This window comes from Calypte anna, chromosome 9 (assembly GCF_003957555.1).
Source record: "Calypte anna isolate BGI_N300 chromosome 9, bCalAnn1_v1.p, whole genome shotgun sequence".
Taxonomy (NCBI): domain Eukaryota; kingdom Metazoa; phylum Chordata; class Aves; order Apodiformes; family Trochilidae; genus Calypte; species Calypte anna.
This window is the reverse complement of record NC_044255.1, coordinates 10,015,484-10,030,379: the sequence shown is the minus strand read 5'-3', so window position 1 is coordinate 10,030,379 and position 14,896 is coordinate 10,015,484. Positions and strand designations below refer to the sequence as shown.

At 39.1% G+C, this 14,896-nt stretch overlaps 1 protein-coding gene across 1 annotated transcript in view; it reads right to left on the bottom strand.

Moving 5' to 3' along the window:
- The window catches only part of UGGT1 (UDP-glucose glycoprotein glucosyltransferase 1), a 41,359-nt gene that overhangs the window by 16,289 nt on the left and 10,174 nt on the right, over positions 1–14,896 (bottom strand). Inside the window, 12 exon segments of the mRNA XM_030456295.1 lie at positions 390–484; positions 1,019–1,042; positions 2,418–2,516; positions 3,307–3,427; positions 3,674–3,838; positions 6,009–6,140; positions 7,022–7,157; positions 8,821–8,906; positions 10,008–10,127; positions 10,382–10,532; positions 10,942–11,033; positions 13,887–13,947. Of these exon segments, the coding sequence (XP_030312155.1) occupies positions 390–484; positions 1,019–1,042; positions 2,418–2,516; positions 3,307–3,427; positions 3,674–3,838; positions 6,009–6,140; positions 7,022–7,157; positions 8,821–8,906; positions 10,008–10,127; positions 10,382–10,532; positions 10,942–11,033; positions 13,887–13,947 (1,282 nt within the window).

Below are 14,896 nucleotides of genomic sequence, written 5' to 3'. Positions count from 1 at the left end.
GAGAAAGGACCATGGCCACTGCTCCATCTGGCAAAACAATAACTCAGAAGTAAGCTATATATTCTTATGATTCAGTTATCTCCCTGGAGCAAATGAGACAGAGCAGAGCACAATGTTTGAATTCATCTGCAAATGGAAACTTTCAGTTTGGAACCATGGGCTTAGAAGAACATCTTTTCTTTATTGTTTTAAAACTGAGTTTTAAAGAGGCACAAGGAGGTCAGTGATATTCCAGCCCCTACAAACAAGATGAGGCTGGATATTAGAGACACAGCAGGGAAAACCAATTTGCTCAGCTCAAGCAACAGGAAGAACTTCCTGTGTTTTTCAAGTCTCTGCCTACTGCTTTGTTAGCATTGCTGACCCATTCTGGTGAAATCATTACCTACCTGATGTTTAATGGCATCATACAATAATTGCCTCCCTGAAGGCTTATCAAAATCACCAACAATCCAAAAAGTAACTGGTCTAACAAAGGAATCATCTGCAATTAAAAAAAAAAAGAAAATCATGGGAGAAATTTGAGGTTGAAGGAAAGGAAAGCTTCAGTTTATTCTCATTTAGAGGAGAAATATGATGCACATGCAAAGGTTTCAAAAAAAAAAAAACCCCAAAAACTACATAGGGAAGATGCGCCTAAAGCTGAGCCATGAAGTCTGGCAAGAAAATAGTATGGTATATTATGTCAGAAAACTGACATGGGACAGCATGCATCACTATTTCTAAGCTGGACGCTTTTTAAAGAAAATATTTTTTTATCTTGCTATTTTTTAAATTTAGAAATTACAAAGGAATCTATAAATAACTTAGAGATTCCAGCTATGGTACACACATATTGCTTCTTTGTACTGAAGCTGTTAGTTCAAAAAATCAGGTTTTTTGTATAGAGAAAAAAGTGCTGAACCAAACATGCATTTAAACAGCTTTCTTCAGTTCCTGCTGGTTCTAAAGCCATTGTTATAAAGGAACCAGAAAGTTCCAAGAACAACAATATATGAAATGCTAAAGCATGAGTTACCATAGATCTCCTTGGAAGACATTCCTGGTCAAAAAGCAGAAAGAGAAGGGGGAAAGGAGAGAGACATTAATCATTTTATAGTAATCCCAATGCACATCAAGAAGCTGCAGCACTGCATGGGGCAGAAGTGAATAACTAAAACTCAAATCCAATACACAAGTTTGTGATACTCTTATTAGAATAAGCCTGGACCTTCTCTTCCCTTCAAATAGATTGATGCTTTACTTAGATACTACAGCACTAACTAGACTACATGTTACCAGTCTCAAACCCTAACCTGATGGCATCATTATGAGGACTGTTTGCAAAAACTGCCACACCGTTATGACTTGGATGTTAACAGTTCCTGTTATCTTCCCTCTTTAAAAACTGGTATGATATTTCAGTGATATTTCAGTACTGCTGGTGTAACTTCCCTACTACTCTAGAAAATAACATCTTTACAGCATTACAGTAAACAGATACCAGCTACTAAATAACTTCAGTGACAGAAGGGGCAGTGATCCAAAATTGTCAAGCTACAGGATTGCAAATTAATGCACACTTTCAAATGAGGATGCAGAGGTCCAGGTCTAAGTAATACTCCACAAAGGGAAAACAAGAAGCTTTCCCGGGCCTAAGTGACTGAACACAAACCATGGGCAAACACAAGACAGGAGGTACAATGGGAACACTTCAGGCAGTGCATGCAGGTGGCAGTGGGGTGAGATAGTACTGGGGAAACTTGTGACAGAAGAAGGAGAAGAATGGATCTTGTACAGAAGACAGACAGAACAAGAGGAATTGGTTCAAATGACAGCAGTTTACTTGTGGTTCCTAACTGAAACAGATGTAGGAAAAACCTGGTAACTTCTGCATGTCTGTGCATGCATTTCTTACTTTGAGAAGTATAGCTGAGTTTTAAAACTAATGGGAGTCTTTACGTATAACTGAAATGAAACAATGCTATCTTTGAAAAAGCAATATGTGCACTAAAGCAATAAAGCTAGCACAGACCACATCAGGTGTTGTTTATATAACAGTCAGAGTTCTTCTGATTCCATGTAACTTTACTAGTTTTGAATTATGAGACAGAGAGCTAAATGTCTTTTGTATTTTCCAAGTCAGTGTCCCTGCAGGGCCAAAGCTGACATCCCTGCATTTCTGGTGGTCCTTACCAATACAGCAAGAGCAGGCTAGGTGGGACTTCACTAGTAATTGAAAGCAGGGCTTAAATGGGGGGAGCATTCTTGTTCCAGGTAGATGCCATGCTTTATAAAAAAGTATTTCTTTTTAACCCTTAAGATTGTACCATTCTTTATAAGCCTAAACAAAGCTCAGTGTGTGTGCAGAGTACTTCATGTGCACTTGGAGAAACACGTAAGGTGTATTTGGGTTCATAATCCACTGCAGATGTTACCTTTCTTTGTTAAGTAGGTCATGCTGTTTGTGACAGCAGCTGTCTTATCTTTGGAATCCAACATGGCAAATCGAGCAAAGTCGTCCACATAAAAGTTATCTGAAAAGAAGAGAAAAAGCATTAGATGCCAAATCAAACTCTTCCATGTAAAATGAAGGAAAAATCACTACTGTTACCCAAATACTAAGAACACATCCCATTCTATTCCATATGATACTGCTTTTGATGTCTCATTTCCACTGTAAATACATAACATGCTGGGGAATAGATTTTTGTTGTTTCATAAGCTACACTAGTGACTACACTGTGTATTTGATACATGGTCTCATTGTCTGCTGAAACAGTTGTTCAAGTCTCACTCAGTTGAAGTTAATTTCTACAAATAACACATCCACTTTGGTTTTATTTTTCAAGCAACTCAGAAAAGGTTTTTGCGACACTGTCACTGCACTGCAAAGTCACTGCACTGGGTGTTAACACATATAGCTATGAATTGTTCTGCTGATATATATGGAAGTATATTGCACAGCAGATCTTAAGTAATTCCAGAGATGACTGTCAATCTCTTCTCAAAAGAATGTTAGAAATAAGAACCAAGCTTTTGCTTTGTGTATTATAGGACAGTTCTTGGCTTTTGCTAGCATTGCTAATTTCTCAAGTTCATGAGTAATATTCCCGTAAAGAGTTGTATAACATCAAACCCAACTCCTGCTTTGGAAAATCAGCAGACATTCATGTTGTTACTGTACATAACACCTTCCCTAGCACGAGGGCTAGAACCTCACTCAGGGTGCTGTTATTACTTTGCAATTAGAGCTTTCCATTGGGACAGCAAAAATCTTTGACTTGGATACTCCAGGTATATAACGCAATTAAAATCATCCCTTACTCATTCCTGTCAGATCTAGGTACTCTCTGTCAGATGTTAAGATCCTTGAATTAATTCTTGGAACAACATTAGGCTGGTTCATGATATATTCAACCACATCTTGGTCATTAGATAATTCACCCTGAAGAAGAAATAAGTCACATTTGTTATTTCACACCTACATTTGCTTTCAATAACTTAAAGACCAAATCAAAGGAAACAATCCCATCAAAACTGCCACAAAAAAGACCCCAAAACAAACTAAAACAAAACAAAACAAGAAAGTATGCAAGTTAAGCTGTCTTCTGTATTTTATATTCAGAGAGTTTTGAGTCAGTTTTTTCAAATCTTGTTTCTCTCCAAAATCATAGATTAACTCAGCACCTACCAGGTACATGGCTCGCTGGAAGATGCCTGTGGTTTCCAGGATTTTGTGCATTGTCACAGTTTCTAGGTCATCAGGATCCAGCTGGTCTTTTTGAAAAGGTATTCCATTGAACAGCACAACAGGGAGAGGACCTACACCTGTTTGCTCATAGTAACCTCTGGCTGCCTAAATACAGGGAAAGAAGTTGCTTTACCATATTCCATCACCAACAAGGGTTCAAAATATTTTCATGGAATAGCCACACAAGTCTATCCCAAACACATTAAGGCCTCTTTCCAGCTTTTGTATGATACACAGAATAATAATCTTCTGCAGCACGTAAAACACTTCCTGTATCTTACATGCACAAGATGTCCTTGTCTTTCAGTTTCAAAGCAAAAAAAGTTACTTTATAATAGAGAAGTGCAAAATATTCCATTAAGGTCACACTTCAAATACATTATTCCAATGAGCACTTTCTGGTAATACCAAAAGATGCACTACAGGAAATCTTACTTTGCATATAGAAGTGAATGCAATGCAAGCACTGATATTTGTAACATACCACATGGTGGAGTTTTTTTCTTTTTGTTCTTTAAGAACATGTTTCTTAAACTTGTGAAAGGGGGTTACTCTGTCAAGACAGATTTCCCCATTTCAAACAACCTCTACAAAATGCACCATCACTACTGATACTCTGTTATGCATATAAGTTAATCAGATCCTACTGTTAAGAGGTTCTTGTTTCAGGCTTTCAAGACATTGTAAGGACACAAAGCTCAGCTCACACTTAAGAGTATTCAGTGTTGCTGTAAGGTGTGTCCTTTGGACAGGAGTGAAGCTCTTTCTAAAGACTTCCTTCCTTGCCCAAAGGCTCTACAATGTTTTTGGATTTGGTTGCACCAGCTGAAAGAGTCCTCCAGAGTGGTGTCTCAGGTCTTCTCACTTTGCACCTGTTAGGAGTTTCTGAAAGGGAGGGGACATTGTTGCATTTTGTTTCTTTGTGTTTGCTATGGTTCCAGTATATACAATGAAAAGGCCTCTCCTGTGATATAAAAGTATCTGCCTTACTTCTAGTGGTTTTGATTTCCTCAGAATGCTTTTCCCTTCACTCTCCCACATCAGGAGATGGAAAGCACGTGTACATCCCAGCCTATTTATAAAACTCTAACTGCATTCCTTACACATATAGGCAGTATCACCTGTGTTACACAGCTACTGCAGTCAGAATTTTCATTCCTTGTTTTATAATATTCAACAAAAACATCCCCCCCCACAGAACCCCAAAGGGAATCTGCTTCATCTCATATAGATGTGATCCAATAGTGATTTGCTCCTCCAATTTTCTCAATACAGAAAAATATCAATCCTAAAAATATTTTTCAGAAATTATTTGAGGAAGATTGTTGAATGCCTTGCTATAGGAAAGATATTACTTTATCTCATGCAGTATCCAAATACCAATGAAGAAAACCCACACCAATCCCTCCCTGACATTTAGGTTTTCTTACAAACCGTTCCATCATCTTGATTTCTTTCAAGCAATTTTGAACTCTACTGCATACCAGAGGGAAAGTACGACTTACAAGTCACAAGGAAGTTATCTTGGTTCTGGTACTATATGTATAGATTATTAAAAATTTATAGTACAATATACTATATTTAGTATATAATATAGTGCACCCAGGTGGCCAAGAGGGCCAAGAGCATCCTGGCCAGTATCAGGAACAATGTGGCCAGCAGGAGCAGGGAGGTGACCTTACCCCTGTGCTCGGCCAGGGTGAAGCTGCATCTTGAGTACTGTGTACAGCTCCTCACTACAGAAAGGACATTGAGCTGCTGGAGTGTGTCCAAAGAAGGGCAAGGAAGCTGATGAAGAGTTTGGAGCTCAAGTTTTAGGAGGAGTGGCTGAGGAAGATGGGATTGTTTAGGCTGGAGAAGCAGAAGCTGAGGGGAGACATTATCACTCTCCACAACTACCTGAGAGGAGGTTGTGAAGAGGTGGGGATTGGTCTGTTCAATGAAATGACAAGTTATGGACTTGAGTTGCATCTGGGGAAGTTTACATTGGAGAATTTCTTCTTTACAGGGAGAATTTCTTCACCTAAAGGGTTATCAGGCATTTGAACAGGCTACCCAAGGCAGTGGTGGAGTCACCATCCCTGGAGGGATTTAAGAGTTATGTAGACATAGTGCTCAGGGATATGACTTAGTTTAAGGTCTTGTCAGTGCCAGGTTATGGTTGGACTCTATGATCTCGAAGGACTTTTCCAACCAAGGTAATTATGTGAACGATATTTTCAAAGCAGTGATGAAGAAAAAAAAAAGTGAAAAAATCTGTTTCCTGAATTCTTACCTTTCTATTTTTATCATAGGCAGAATCAATTCCCAGAATGCTGTTGACTTCCATATATGGATACTGCTTCTCAAGAACACTAACCACATGCTCCACTTTCAGCTTCTCTCCTGTTTTTACTTTATTATATATCTGAGAGGGAAATACAAACACAAGTTAACAGCTGCAACTGTAAAGCTTCTGTCCTTATTAAAGGTAAATTGACCTTTCACCTGTATTCCAGTATTTATAAGAAGGCATTAACAGCCAGATCACAAAACATATTTTCATATTTATTAGCTGCCATAACAGCTCCTAAGCACCTGTAGCTCTTACAATTATACTGCTTTATCTCATAGTCATTCCAGTGAGATTGGAGTAAGGTAAATATCATGTTTTTCTTTAAATAATAACTTGCATTTTTAATTAGAAAAGGTATTTGATGGGGAAAAATAGTGCTTAGGTGAAAAAAGGTTCAAGTGAAGCATACCCAGAGCTACTCTTCCTGTCAGAACTCAAGAAACGCTTACAAACAATAGAACAGACCTTACATGTAAAGTAGGTAACTGTTCCTCTCTTGGAGACACAAGAATTTAATTTGAGTTACAAATATATACCCCAAAAAATGGAAATAAAATTGTCTTCAAGTCACCAGCAGTTTAATGTTACAGTATGTCCCAGCTGAATGTCAAACTGCAAGTGAAAATGCATCTACACAATCCTTTGATGTGGTAAAAGTATACAGCAGGAACTGTTCAAAACAATTATAATATTGAAGAGATATAGCAGATTAGAACTCAATGGCAAAATTGTGAAGTGTCACATTTAAATCTAGTCTCACTTGTTAAAGTTAGGTCAGAAGCACTTCACAGAGGATGATGTGTTGTGTGGTACCAGTATTCAGAGATACTCTAAATACTAGCCAAGTGAAAAAAAATTAAAACTCTTTCATTAGCTACATATTAGCCCATTAACATAATCTTTCATGCAGGGAAACATTAAAACATAAGTTTCTCTTTTAAATGAATACTTACAGACATGACAGTCTGGAAAGCATAATTATTGTCCATTTCTTGTGCCACATAATTATATACCCTGAGGAGGGCAACTCCAGGATCCTGAAGTCCATCAACATCTTCTGCATCATTAACCACAAAGACTAGTCCTATCCTGCAAACAAACAAATCCTCAGATCAGGCACCTATTATACTAATAAACAATTAACTCTTCATCCAACTGTCAGCTATGAGGCTATGACTGTATGACTCTAAGGGTGGTCTAAGAAGTCTCTCTTGTGATCAGAAGATAGCACCAGAGAAGCATTTCCATTAAAATATTCAGAGACAGTGGAATCCCACAGCATTCTCCTGAAAAAGCTGTCAGCCCACAGCTTGGACAGGAGCACCCTGTGCTGGGTTAGGATCTGGCTGGAGGGCCGGGCCCAGAGAGTGGTGCTGAACGGGGCTGCATCAAAATGGCGGCCGGTCACTAGTGGTGTCCCCCAGGGATCAGTGTTGGGCCCAGTTCTGTTTAATATCTTTACAGATGATTTAGATGAGGGGATTGAGTCCACCATCAACAAATTTGCAGAGGACACCAAGTTGGGGGGGAATGTTGATCAGCTGGACGGCAGGAGGGCTCTGCAGAGGGACCTGGACAGACTGGAGAGTTGGGCTGATTCCAACGGGATGAGGTTCAACACGGCCAAGTGCCGGGTCCTGCACTTTGGCCACAACAACCCCGTGGGGAGCTCCAGGCTGGGCACAGAGTGGCTGAGAGCAGCCAGACAGAGAGGGACCTGGGAGTCTGGATTGACAGGAAGCTGAACATGAGCCAGCAGTTTGGCCAGGTGGCCAAGAAGGCCAATGGCATCCTGGCCTGTATCAGGAACAGCATGGCCAGCAGGTCCAGGGAAGGGATTCTGCCCCTGTACTCAGCCCTGGTGAGGCCACACCTTGAGTACTGTGTCCAGTTCTGGGCCCCTCAGTTCAGGAAGGAGATTGAGGTGCTGGAGCAGGTCCAGAGAAGAGCAAGGAGGCTGTGAAGGGATCCAGCACAAGTCCTGTGACGTGAGGCTGAGGGAGCTGGGGGCGTTCAGTCTGGAGAAGTGAAGGCTTAGGGGAGACCTCATCACTCTCTACAACTACCTGAAAGGAGGTTGGAGCCAGGTGGGGGTCGGTCTCTTCTCCTGGGCAGCCATCAGTAAGACAAGAGGGCATGGTCTTAAGCTCTGCCAGGGGAGGTTTAGGTTGGAGATTAGGAAAAAATTCTTTACAGGGAGGGTGATCAGGCATTGGAACGGGCTGCCCCGGGAGGTGGTGGATTCTCTGTCCCTACAGGTTTTTAAGAAGAGACTGATGTGGCACTCAGTGCCATGGTCTGGTAACCAGGATGGAAGTGAGCCAAGTGTTGGACTTGATGATCTCAGAGGTCCTTTCCAACCTGGCTGATTCTGTGATCATTATCTTAGACAAAGACTTCTCCTGGAAAAGACTGGTAAGACTTTGAGCAAAGATGCCAGGAACAAAACTTAGGACATATAATACCTAATGGTCATTCCATCAGAATCTTGCTTCTCATCTCCCTTTCATGCAAAGTAGTTGCTTTTAAGTTTATTTTGGACTGTTAAAGAAACTGAATTCTGTTTTGTTAGTAGCAAAAGTTACATTCAAAAATCTGTAAATAAGAAGCAGTGTTTAGTTAAGAGCCCTTCCCAGCCACCCTTACAAGATATGACATATCTACAATCTCCCATCAGAGAGTAATTTACAACTGCAAAAGTCATAAAAATCAAACTGATGTAAAAAAATTTCCACTAAAACACAGCAGTTACCTCAGTGGGATGTGGTTACTGAAGAACATCTCTGCCACGTTCAGTAATTCTGCCGTGGTCTCATGAACAGGATCTACTATCAGCACCTGTGTGTAAATTGTACATGAAAAGTTTCTGTTCCCTTGAGAAGTCAAAACGTAGGGTTTTGGTTAGAGATAGCTTCATTCACATCTCAGTGCAAAATTATCACTAGCATTATTTTATACACCATCAGGGAGATCAGGCCCACTAAATAACAGTCTCTGAAGTCTAAGTCTACTGTGCAAAATACCCTCTCTAAACCACTCCTTTAACCTGAAGAGACGAGATTCCTTATGTTCCTTATCTCATTTTATTTACCTCAGCATCCCCTTGCATCTAGGCTTGTGCCTCCATATGTACAGAAATCCACGCACTGAGAAGTGTCTGGGAGACAGGCATTTGTCAGAGCTGAGGAACACACATTACTTCTTAGCCCCTGGGAGAGCCCACACTAAGACATTCTGAGAGCAAGCCCAAACTCAGAAGGAACCAGGCCACTCAGAATTAGTCTAGGGCTATTTATTCATACCAAGTTTTGCCTTTTCATTTAATAATTTCAATGTTTAATGTACTGAAGTCTGGAGAAAAAGGTAACATATCAATGTACCCAGAGCTTGAGGTGGTTCAAGTCCTTATTTGCTACTAATCAGAAGAATTTCCTATAGGGCTATTCTGCCACACGACAAGAGCTACCGTACCCAACTTACAAACTCCTTGTTTGCCTCGAGGCTAAAAGAACACTAAGGATTAAGCTGAGGATCAATGATCATCATTTGAAATCCTACTGCAAGAATGTTTTCTAGCTGAAAAATCTGAAGTTGGTCTTAACCCTGTTAAGAAGATACTAATTAACAAACTTCAAGGATTTCATTCACCTGCTTCAGGTATTATCAGAAAGCTGAAAGACACCAAACCCTCACTTGTCAGATGATAGATTTTTCTACTGATGAAGCAATTCCTGGCATCTAATAGATGCCAAAGAATCATGCTCCAGAATTTCTGAATCTCAGCCATAACTTTCTAGTAAGATTAGAACAAAACCTTGCAGAAAAGCATCCTACTTCAAGATATTTAAGTGACAGGGAACCCAGCATATCTGTAGGTAAGTTGCACAATCTGCTGTTGAAAAAATGCACATTTCCTTTCCAGTCCACACTACTACTTACAAAATTGTGGAAGTTTTTTCTAATTTGTCTGATCACGCCTGGAAACGTGGGACGCAGCAGTTCTTGCATGTTGGAAGGCCAGGAATTATACCGACTGTCAACTTCAAGATTGTTGATCCACTAAGAAAAAAAACAAGGCATTTACATGATCAACAACTCTCCTGCTTGAGTAGGAGGCTGCATTTTAAAATCCCACACTACAAGCAGAACTGTATAAATCAAAAGTTAAGCTTTTTAAAAAGAGCTGCCTGGATTTATAGCCCTACTTTCCATTTTTAATTCATTGCAGTTATAGAGCTGAATATTCCCCTGACAGCATAAGAATGCACTGCCCCACGGCAAATAAAGCCTTTCTAACATAAAAACATACGCACTGAAATTGCAGGACTTCTGATGTCCACGGCATAGTCGGAATCTGAGGGCTGGATGTTCAACTTCAGAACATTGTGCAAGGAAAGCCCCTCAATTCCTAAGCTGTGCAGGCCTTCCATAACACGGGCTTCATTGCGCAGGACATCAATCAAACTGGAAGGAAAAGAAAAAATGCTGACCCTTAAAGATGCAGCAAATAACCTGCTCTTAACCTAAGGCTTTACAGATGAAAGGTATAAAAGAATTTTGCCATGTCTGTGCAATTACTTCTTAATTATCACCTATTTCTAACAGCCCTAGGAAATGTGAGAAAACATAAACCTATTCAATTACATTCTATTTCAACAAAAACTACATTAAATCAAGATAACTAAAGCATGTTATCTGGATGTAATTTCAGTTACATGTAATTGAAACAAATCTTGACAAGGATATAGGGTGCTTTTCAAATTAAAAATTTACAGTGTTTTATCCCTTGAGAATCAGTCAATTATCTCCAGAATAAAACCTGTGTGTTGACACAATTATTCAAAAAAACCCAAAATACCACCAACATTCCTACCTAAATATGTCCTGGGTGTCCAAATCAATAAGTAGTCCATTGATGAAGAGGGCAGAATCTCCTGGTTGTAATCCTAACGTCCCTTTGAAATACTGAGAGAAAGCAGAAAGTCATAAGAAGAACGTCCAGCACAGAAAAATATTACTACAGAATTTAATGTGTCAAAGTTGTAGATTTTAATCTCCCTTATTACATTACATCCCTTCTCAACTACCAGAATTGCTGACTTGTGCACACGTCTGTACCAGAGGAAAAAACAACTGAAGATATTTAGTGCTTGGATATATCAACTGGACTATTTGTTACTGTATGATTCAGTAGTACACAGGGAAGTCCCTGAAAAGACCTTTTAAACATACTCACATTAAATAATTAAAATGCTTAAGAGACCTTATTTCTTAGCTGACAGCTCACAGAGCAGAGGGACAAAGAGTATCCAGTTACTTGTTACATGTCTTAAACAGGCAGGTTTGGGCAGAACAGACTTAAAATGCTGGGTACTGTGTGGTTCTTGCTAGTGGTACTCTGTATAGATACCATTTAAGTCCTGACCTAGTGGATATGTCATCAATGACAAATGGATGAGCTGCCATTGTAGTCTGACGTCCCCAAAATCAGGCAGCACACAAATGGAGGAGTCTTACCAATATTCTGGAATTTATTCCAAGCAGTGCCCCATTTGAACTGATGCTTTGAACTGAGCAGTATCACAGAGAACAATTTTGAATCAGGAGAGGTGAATGGAACACTGTCCTCCTGAAGCAAATTTTCCAACCCTAGCATGAAAAATTCTGTTTAAAAACTTAAGTGGTCTTGAAAGAAAGCAATGTAACTTTTGTCTTGCAGTACCAGTTACAAAATTCTATTAAGAGACATGATGAACCCTGAAGGAGAAATGTAGTATTTGGATATTTAAAAATACTAATATCATGAAGAATGTGAGCAAAGCAGAGGAATAGCAAAGTATCATGGGAACTACCAGGAATAGGAAAGCAGCATCTAGTCAGGAAGAATTTGCATTTTATTTAAAAAAAAAAAAAAAAAAAAAAAAAAGTACCAGAGAGAGCCAAGGAGCCAAGTACATGCGAAGCTAAATTGTACCTTTTCATGGATAGCAGACATACTATTCTGAATAAAAATGAATACACAAAATCATGGGATTACCTATGGACCAGCCCAGTCAAACACACAATCAAAAAACCACCAGGCAGCTTTAGCTTGCACTTACATTCTATAGCTTGGCCCTTCCAAATGGCCGTGCCAAACCGCATCCCTTCTTTTCTGATTTTATTGCTAGTGGAAAACAAGGGATTTCTCTCTCAGAGCAAGAATTTCAGGGGACTTATAACTAGATTTCAGGTAGCTTTGCTTTTACTACTAGACTAGCCAAGTATCATTGGTTAGATTTTAAGCAAACATGCAAGTGTGTACCTGATATACTTTCTTTTTCCTATAAATACCAAGTGAGATTGAAATGCTTTAATAGATCAATGTCAATCACGTGACAAGCTAATTTTGGCTTTGATTTTATTGACATCTTAAGTTTCTATCTTGCACTCTATCCAGACTGCAGTAGCAGGTGTACTTTGATTGTACAAACGCCTGCAGAAAATTCCCGAATGGCTTTTGTTTTCCTCAGTTCTTTGCTAATGCCAAGTGCACAACCATGCTGTGCTGAAACATTTTTCTGCAAGCATCAGAGCCTGCTCAACGACTTTCAAAGGTCCCTCACAGCCTGGGTGTTTGTAATGATTCTGTTCCAAAGCACATGTAGATTTTACTTGGGTGGCTGTTAAATTTTACTCTTCCACTAATTTCACTCTCAAAGCACCAATGTTGGAACAATTACTTCAACACAGTATGAATCATTCTGAGCTATGGCAGAAGATTTTGAGTTTACTCTGTGACTTTCGTGCAAACACTGATTAATTCAGACATCTAAGCACCATTTCAATTTCCATAATGAGAACTACATTTCTGCCACATCCTTGAAACTGTAAGAACATGCTTAATGCATTTGCTTCTCAAGCAATAGCTTTCTAGCAAGTTCTGTTCCATTCAGCTCAGATATTTTAAAACAATCTAACTCTAAAGCTGTTTAAAATAATCTGACTTTAGTACTTCCATTAGAAAGCAGTCACACTTTAAATATCTACTTGTTTTTGAGAAGTTCAGAATACAACAAAAACTTAAAATCAGTAACTTGAAGTCAGCCTCTTCTTAACTATGACCCTCTACACATCCTCTCCTCCACTCAAGTCAGAGCTGGGGCAGAGACTGAAGGCAGGCCACCTGGCAGGCACAGTCCCACAGCTGACCATCTCTGTACAGCTTCAGCTGTACAACCACCCCAAACGTGTAACTCAGAAACTAAGTAAAGAATGATGTGATACAGTCCCATCCTACAGATGAATACAGTCTGCATGGAAACCTTCAAAATAGCTATGCTGCATGTTTGCTGTAAATAAACATTTTACACCAAATGTATTTTCATTGTATTTAATATTAATTTTATAAAGTTAAATAAATACAGTAAACAGATTCTGAATTCAGATACCAAACAGAAAGTCACTTTCATATACATGAACAAATGCTTCTTAAATAACTATCAGAACAATTCATATACTGTGAACAACCACTGTAGTGGCAGCTTTGTGAACAAAATCTGGTATCATCATTCCCCAACACAGCGACCTTCCTCAAAGCATTTCTGACCAATATATTCATATCTGAGCAAACAAGCTCAATTATGTTCCTAATCCCTGTTTGAAAATCCACCACTTGTATACTTCCCACATGAATACTAAGACAAAGTTGTGTGTCAAAACACCAGGTCATTATTTTGAGCATAATGTAAAATTTTAGATAGGATAGTTATTTCCAAAGCTTGAATTTGTATTAAAACCTAAATGCAAAAGCATGACATGACTTTCTGGTAGCATTACCTTTTGGTTCTCTTCAATTTCTGCTCTGAGTTCCGATGAAACAACTGTTTTTGTTATGGCTCTACAGAAATAAAAACATCACACTGTGAATCACCTTTCTGTTTATCTACTGGATAAATCAGATATTTTTGTATCCTACTTTTCATACCTTAAAACATATACAGTATCTTAGTACAAAGAGCTGCAATTAGAAGCACTTGTACTTTGTGGTACCACTAAACAGTAGGGTGCATTATTTTTTCTTACACTATGTAGAAGATAATGTTAACCATATGCCAACTCTCAGTGTCCAATTTCACATTAACCATAATAAAAGTGGGCAGCTGCCAGAAAGGTAGAGGTGGAGACTGGCAGCAGAAAATAGAAAGATTTCATTCCTCATTGTGGGTTCCCATCCCTTTCCTTGTATTGGATCTAGTGAATGCAACTCACAGATGTGACAAAAAAACCCAATGAGAGCACAATGCCTGCCTTAAGCAGCTATAAAAAGCACAACTCTAATATCAGTTAGTGGGAAATAAAAACCAAATTTTTCTTCTTTTTACTATCAGATGTATCTCCACCTACGCAAAAATAAGGAGCTCCTATGGCTCCTATGCCATGACAACCCAGGTCATGGAATTTATCAAAAGACAAGTATTTCTAGACTGGTTTGACAGATCATGACTGAGATTCCTGAAATTAATTTGAACATGCTCAAGACAGTTACTGACAAAGCACAGTAAGAAGTGGAATTGTACATCAGTGACTTGATGCAACAGGTTCAGAAGCATTTCACAACAAAGGAGCACTGGAAAATCTGCCAAATTTTCCCCTAGTCTACATCAACTGCCACCCAAGAAAAACACTGCAAGATCATCTTTGTAACCAACCACAGGCAGAACTACTCTGCATAAACTGCACTTCCCCCTATTTGCTTCCAGCTAAACAGAACCTCAGACATTAACCCAACCAATGCTGTCTGTTTCAGGTTCTACTCAGAAAAAAAGACAATGCAAAAACTTCTCAGA